We start from the raw sequence: 6,000 nt of genomic DNA, 5'->3' as shown, positions 1-6,000 counted from the left end.
TTAATTAACCACAAATTACACTGAACCATTAAAAACATTAACAAACAGTTTTCTGAAGGACAGAATATGCTTTGATCAGCTGATGACACACAACAACAAATGATGAAACGCCAAACGCAAATTATTAAACCAAGTACTTAATTTGTATAGCATCATGAGCAATCAGTCTTGGAAACTCAATTGTTGGTTTCTCATTAGATTGACTGCTCGTGATGTTATATCATTTTCTCTAAGGTCGGAATTCCACGTGGTAGAGTTTCTTTGTCTCAGTGAAAACTGGCGGAGCCGAGTGTCGGAGCCCAATAGTCGGCGCCGTTGTCGCTGCCAACTTGGAGTGTGTAGGAGATTGGAACAAGACATAAACCTCGACTTCTTAAATCTTTCTTAGGTTCTTCATTTGCATTCTGATTCTCTGTAGAAGACGATCTTCTCTTCACGCATTGATCATTCACAAGCTAAAACCATATAATAAATAAAATAGTGTAAGTTTTGTATTGCATTGATTGCCAGCAAAATAACATATAGTATGCCTGCTTTTTCACATTTTACAAGATATAATATGATTAATATCTTTCATAAATAAATTATATATAGTTTTAATATATATTAAAATAGAAAATAAATGGCATAATTTTTCTTAAGATATAGATAGTATCTTTATAAATAAATAAAATTAAACAATTACGTACAATATTTAAAGTGTAAAACTGTGAACCAAACTGTTAAATGGGACATAAAATTTTCAAAAGGGACAGAATGACAAAAAAATAAAAATACTTCAAAATTAAAGATTCCTGATATTTTAGCTGAGAAATTTACAAGTAAATATATTTCACTGAACTTTAATTTGTCTATTTAACTAAATTTTAAAGATGAAATCATATAACAAAAGACGCGCCCGCTCAATTTGAAATGCACTTTGATGGAGAACATTTACAAGGGAGAATAGGTAATATTTAAATAAATTTAGTGGCTCTTTGACCAAAAAAAATATAAATAAATAAATAAATAAATTTGGTGGTTTTGTTGGTTTTAAGTTTTAACAAAGTTTCCTGGTTATCTAATCAATAATGTAAGAGAGGTGTGAATACAAAAAGCTGGTGATTGCATCGTTTAATATTAATTCAACTATACCTTAAAAGAAAACAGCAAAATGGAAGAAAATGGGATAATTTTGGAAACTAAAGCTGCCCACATCTTAAGATTCTTATTCATTTAATCCGTAAACGTTAAATTACGATTATTATAAATATAAAGCATACACTAGAGCTTGACCCGTGCGTCCGCACGGGTTGTTATTTTTATTTTTATATAAATTAATATTATTTAAATATTTATTGGTTTATATTTTAAATATTTATCATATTTAAAATATTTTATAACAACAAAGAAAATAGTGAGCCGTGCCCGCTACTAAACTTTTGACATATTGACCTATTGATATGTTTGAATAATATTTCTTTTAACATGAAATTATTTTTCAAATGTAATAAAAAATTTAAATATTTTGATCAGATATGTATAATACGGTGAGATTTAGATACGTTAGAAAAAAAATATTCGGTTATAATATACAGTTGTCTTGTTGAAAATAATTTATAGTAAAACGTATATGTTAGAAATTTTTGAAATATATATAATCTTAGGTGAGATTGTATTATATTAAAAATAATATTCACTTACAAATATTTCATATTGTTCTAAAAGTTGTTTAAAGATATTTAAATCTTAGCATATATAAATTTTATTGTTCAAAATAATTAATGGTAAGTTAAACATATATTTTAGGAATATTCATAATATTGTTTAATATCTAATTTAAACTTGATTTTTGTTCAAAATAATTAATGGTAACATTATCCAAGTTTTATATAGTTAAAATCGATATTAAATTTGAATATTCCTAAAAATTAGTTAATTTGTTTATGGAAATATATTAAATACAAAAATTAAGCTAAGTTTGATTTAGGAAATAGTTTAATAAATAGGAAAAGACAATGATTCCTTAAAGATAGATTCATTTAATTACTTTAGTGGCATGTCATTGTAAATAAGTTGGAAAACTTAGGGATATTTTATATTTGTACTTCTGTTTTAATAATATAGATATAAACAGACGTAAATAAACGGGTGTTTACCTGACCAGGGTCTTCAGGAAATAAGCAACTTCTGTCTACTCGCAACTATTGATAAAAACCAGAATTAAGAGAGATATTAGTATATATGGCAATTAAAAGTACGGTGTTAAACTATATCATGGTCGTGTGTGTTTACATGTTGGTTCCTCAGATTCCCCGAGGCAGTTGTACCAAAATATGGATGGCTCAGAGCCTACAGCAGTTTAAGAATATATACTTTTTTACATAAATGGAATCAATCAAAGTCAAAGATAACTTAACAAGTTAACATGAGATAATAGTTTAGACTATCTTTATCTCTCCCTCTCTCTCCATCATGTAAATTTTAATGTCTCTTTTCATCACCATTAAAAATGCATAATAATTTTCGTGAATTTCTATATTAAAGTTCATACACTATAAGTCTATAACTAACATATGTACTATATTAGTGATGTCATGCTGAGATGGATTTTCAGTAATCAGGAAATTGATACTCGGGGACCATTTTAAAAATATCAAAAACGTTTGAGATATTAGCTATGTTCTAGTAACCACTTGGACTAACTTGACAAATTTTATTTTCTCGAAGTTAGTTTAGCATTATTTTAAAAAGGAAAATGAGAATATTGAGAGTTTGGAAAAGACGAGTCACACCTCAATTTGACTGTGAAGGAATCTAATGTATCCAATAGCTTCCGACAGGACAGAAGCTGTGTCAGTCTGCAAAAAAAAAGGTAAAAAAGGAAGAAGAATGATTTAGATTAGCAAAAATAAAACTAAAAATGTCTCCTTGTTAAAAAGTTTTCTTGGGGGTGTAATTCTTCAGAATAAAGTTAGAAAGTTGATTTGATAAGATTAATGAATTGTGACAATTAATGGGATTTGTTAATTATATCGATCTTGACCTTGCCAAAAGGAGATACTAGCTGATGAAGCACTGCGATCCGGCCCCCTAATTTCTCCTTTCTCACCTTTAAGAATCAACAAAAATTAATTAATAGCATAAAGTAAAAACTTTATATATACACATGTACGGTTATATGGTCTTACTAATTACCATGCATAGAGACAACGTGTTTGCTTCCTATGTAGAAGTGATTAGTATATTGTGTATAAAGCTAACAGTTATATCATCGAATCTGAATTCTTCTACGAGTCTTTTTATTGCTAGGTTTCAAACACTTGCAGTAAAAACACACTTGGAAATCTAAAATTTAATACTCCATATAATATCTAAGGAATATTGTTGAGAAGTTGCAAGTGTGATATTTCTGAAAGAAAGAGAGAAAAGGAATACGAAGAAGGAAGAAGAAGACAAAGGAAAACAGAACAAAAGAGTTACGAAATACAAAACCGCACAGATTATTCTGTGCCCATTCTGTTTTGTTTGCTTCGTCTGTTCTCCTTGGTGTTTGTGTTTTTGTTTTGTTATTGTTGATGTCAGGGAGAGATTATATACATATATATATATATATATATATATATATAAGTATGTATATACATATATATATATATATAACTTATATAGGTTGATTAAAGTTTCGCTGATATAATCAATTAGTTACCTTGAGGGTGGACTGTGACGAAGGAGAAGGTTGAAGCCTTGGCTTCTTATTAGTAGAGCCGCCAATCTCTAAGCTGTTACACTTCATCATATATATGTATATATAGATAACAACCAAAATAAAGATCAGTTAATCCTTTAATTAAAAATCCATAACAAAACCTATTCTGGTTGAGCTAAACCTCAAAATAAGACATAAGTTTGTCCTGTTCTTTTTAAATGAACTTTAGATTTCTCTTTTTCGTAGCAGATGATGTGTTTACTAACTTATATGTATATTAATAAGATCTCGGATTTTTTTCTCTGTGATCTCTTTTAACTTTTTAAAAGAAAATATTAGAGAGGTGGAAAAAGAATTACCTCAGAGGATCGATCCGGAGGAGTGTGTCTGCCCTCAGACAAATTTAAACCAATGTGATTGCTCGAGAAATCCAACGTATTATTGTTATTGTTGGTATTGTCGTTGCTATTGAGGCTTGTTGTGGTCGTAGTTGTGACACAAGATTTGTTAGGAGGTGAGTTTGGAGAAGATATGAGATAGCCATTATTGTTGTTAATGTTACTCTCTTGTTTGATGTCAACAACTCCCATGGAAGCTTGGTAGCGTAAGACTTGTTCTTCCCAATTTTCTAATCTCATCTTCCCTTGAAAACTATGCTGGTGGTGTTCATCATGATGTTTATGATGGTTCATTATCTCCAACCTCTCTTCCTCTCCCATCATCAATCCACCCCTTAAGTTCACAAATAAAATACTCGTATCAGATTTGAGTATTTGATACTGAAAATACTAGAGACACACACAAAGCCATGAAGTTACAAAAACATGATAAAACAAAGCCATGAAGTTAACTAAGAGAACTCAGAATCATGTGCTTAGAGACTATTTTCGTTTCATGATATGTATATATACGAAGGGTGAGAGAGAGAGATAAAGAGTTACAAGAGAAGTTGACTAAGGCTCCAAGACTCTGGAGGGAGATCATTGCTTTCAAGCCAAGAAGATAGACTTGGATTATTAAGCAAAGGCGGTGAAGAAGAAGTCATCATCATTCGTGGTCGGTGATAACTGTCGTTAGGAGTCATTTGTGGCGGCAACGGCTCCTGTTGATGACTCATCAATGGTGGTGGTGGCCTCATGCCGCCGCTTACGTTCCACCAATTAGGGTTTCCAGCCAACATCAGCTGTTGAACCGGCGAACTCTCCAGCGCACCTCTTTTCATCACCCTCTCTCTTTCTAGATATTAATCAAGAGCTTTGGAGAACTCTGAGAAGCGTTATTCTTTAACTCAGGTAGTTTATATTTCTTGGAGAAGGGAAAGAGAAAGGGAAAGAAAACTCAAAAATAACTTGTATATTGATCTTATTTGTTAACATGTGATACTAATTTCGTTTGAAGTTTTTTAGTTTTGTCCTTTTCTCTCTTTTTCTTTCTTTCTTTCTTTCTTCCTTTAATTTTCTTTTTATTAGAATAATCTTATTTTATATCTTATATTTACTTTTTCCCCATGCTTTAGCTTTATCTTAAAGTGGGGCAAAAAGGTGGTAGAAACTTTTATTATTTTAAATCAATTCATGAGTTGAGCAAAACAAACAAACAATATTTTAAATCAAGGAATAAGAATATTTTATATACTGTATAAAATTCTCAAAAAATATTACCAAATAACATTTTTGGGTATATCACAGGTGTCTTGCATCTATGGTCTATGCATCCGCCTTTTTCATCGATGGAGGATTTAATTATCCTTTCCAATGTTAATCATTCTTGAAACTTATTGATTTTATTTTCAGTTAGTAAGATTGCTTCTTTGATCTAAAGGTTTAGATTAGTAATTACTTATAAACTCGCAATGATTATCTTCTGGACAGATATTAGGGATTTGTAGGTACTAGCCGAGCTAACTATTTTTGCCATTCTTCAGTATTTACTAGTCCTAGACTAAATTAAAAGGGATACAGTTTCAACTTTTTTTTTTGTTGACAAAGAGTTTCAAAAAAGAATTGACACGGTTAACTACAAAATTTGTTGATAAAAGAATTTCACAAAATATTCAATTAAGTATATATAGGAGCAGTTACTTATGTTTGCACTTGTATTAGCCAATAACTTTATATATATATATATATATATGATCACGCCTCAAATATAGTTGTTTCGGCGATTGCTGATGAGTATTAAAAGCGTGCATACTATAAACTACTGTAACGAACTAGTAATTGTCCAATTTGAAGAAGATATGAAAAATTTATGGACAAGAAAGATTCTTTTACTTTTTCAAAGATTCTTTTTCTGCTGCGGTATAGATTACTGAA

The 6,000-nt window shown here is 30.1% G+C and overlaps 1 protein-coding gene across 2 annotated transcripts; it reads right to left on the bottom strand.

Moving 5' to 3' along the window:
- On the bottom strand, positions 1-5,049 carry LOC108855571 (transcription factor bHLH68). Of its 2 annotated transcripts, XM_018629420.2 has the most exons (8): positions 4,627-5,047; positions 4,045-4,417; positions 3,686-3,766; positions 3,026-3,091; positions 2,775-2,840; positions 2,275-2,331; positions 2,139-2,183; positions 1-455 (listed from the first exon to the last, which is right to left on the bottom strand). In XM_018629420.2, exons 1-8 carry the CDS (start codon positions 4,905-4,907, stop codon positions 267-269), a joined length of 1,158 nt encoding a protein of 385 aa, XP_018484922.1. In that variant the 5' UTR covers positions 4,908-5,047; the 3' UTR covers positions 1-266. The 2 variants fall into 2 exon arrangements, with proteins under 2 accessions (XP_018484922.1, XP_018484923.1); XM_018629421.2 differs by lacking the exon at positions 2,275-2,331 and having other exon boundaries at positions 4,627-5,049.
- Positions 5,050-6,000: the final 951 nt, after the last annotated feature.

This window comes from Raphanus sativus, chromosome 4 (assembly GCF_000801105.2).
Source record: "Raphanus sativus cultivar WK10039 chromosome 4, ASM80110v3, whole genome shotgun sequence".
NCBI lineage: Eukaryota > Viridiplantae > Streptophyta > Magnoliopsida > Brassicales > Brassicaceae > Raphanus > Raphanus sativus.
Note: the sequence above shows the minus strand (reverse complement) of the source record. Positions and strands in the feature narration are given on the sequence as shown.

Bases quoted from the DNA above. Each gene is read 5' to 3' on its own strand.
- LOC108855571 (XM_018629420.2), bottom strand. From the start codon at position 4,907: ATGAAAAGAGGTGCGCTGGAGAGTTCGCCGGTTCAACAGCTGATGTTG. The intron at 4,418-4,626 runs GTAACTCTTTAT...TGTGAACTTAAG, and splicing joins AGCCTTAGTCAACTTCTCTT to GGGTGGATTGATGATGGGAG. The intron at 2,184-2,274 runs GTAAACACACAC...TTTTATCAATAG, and splicing joins GGAATCTGAGGAACCAACAT to TTGCGAGTAGACAGAAGTTG.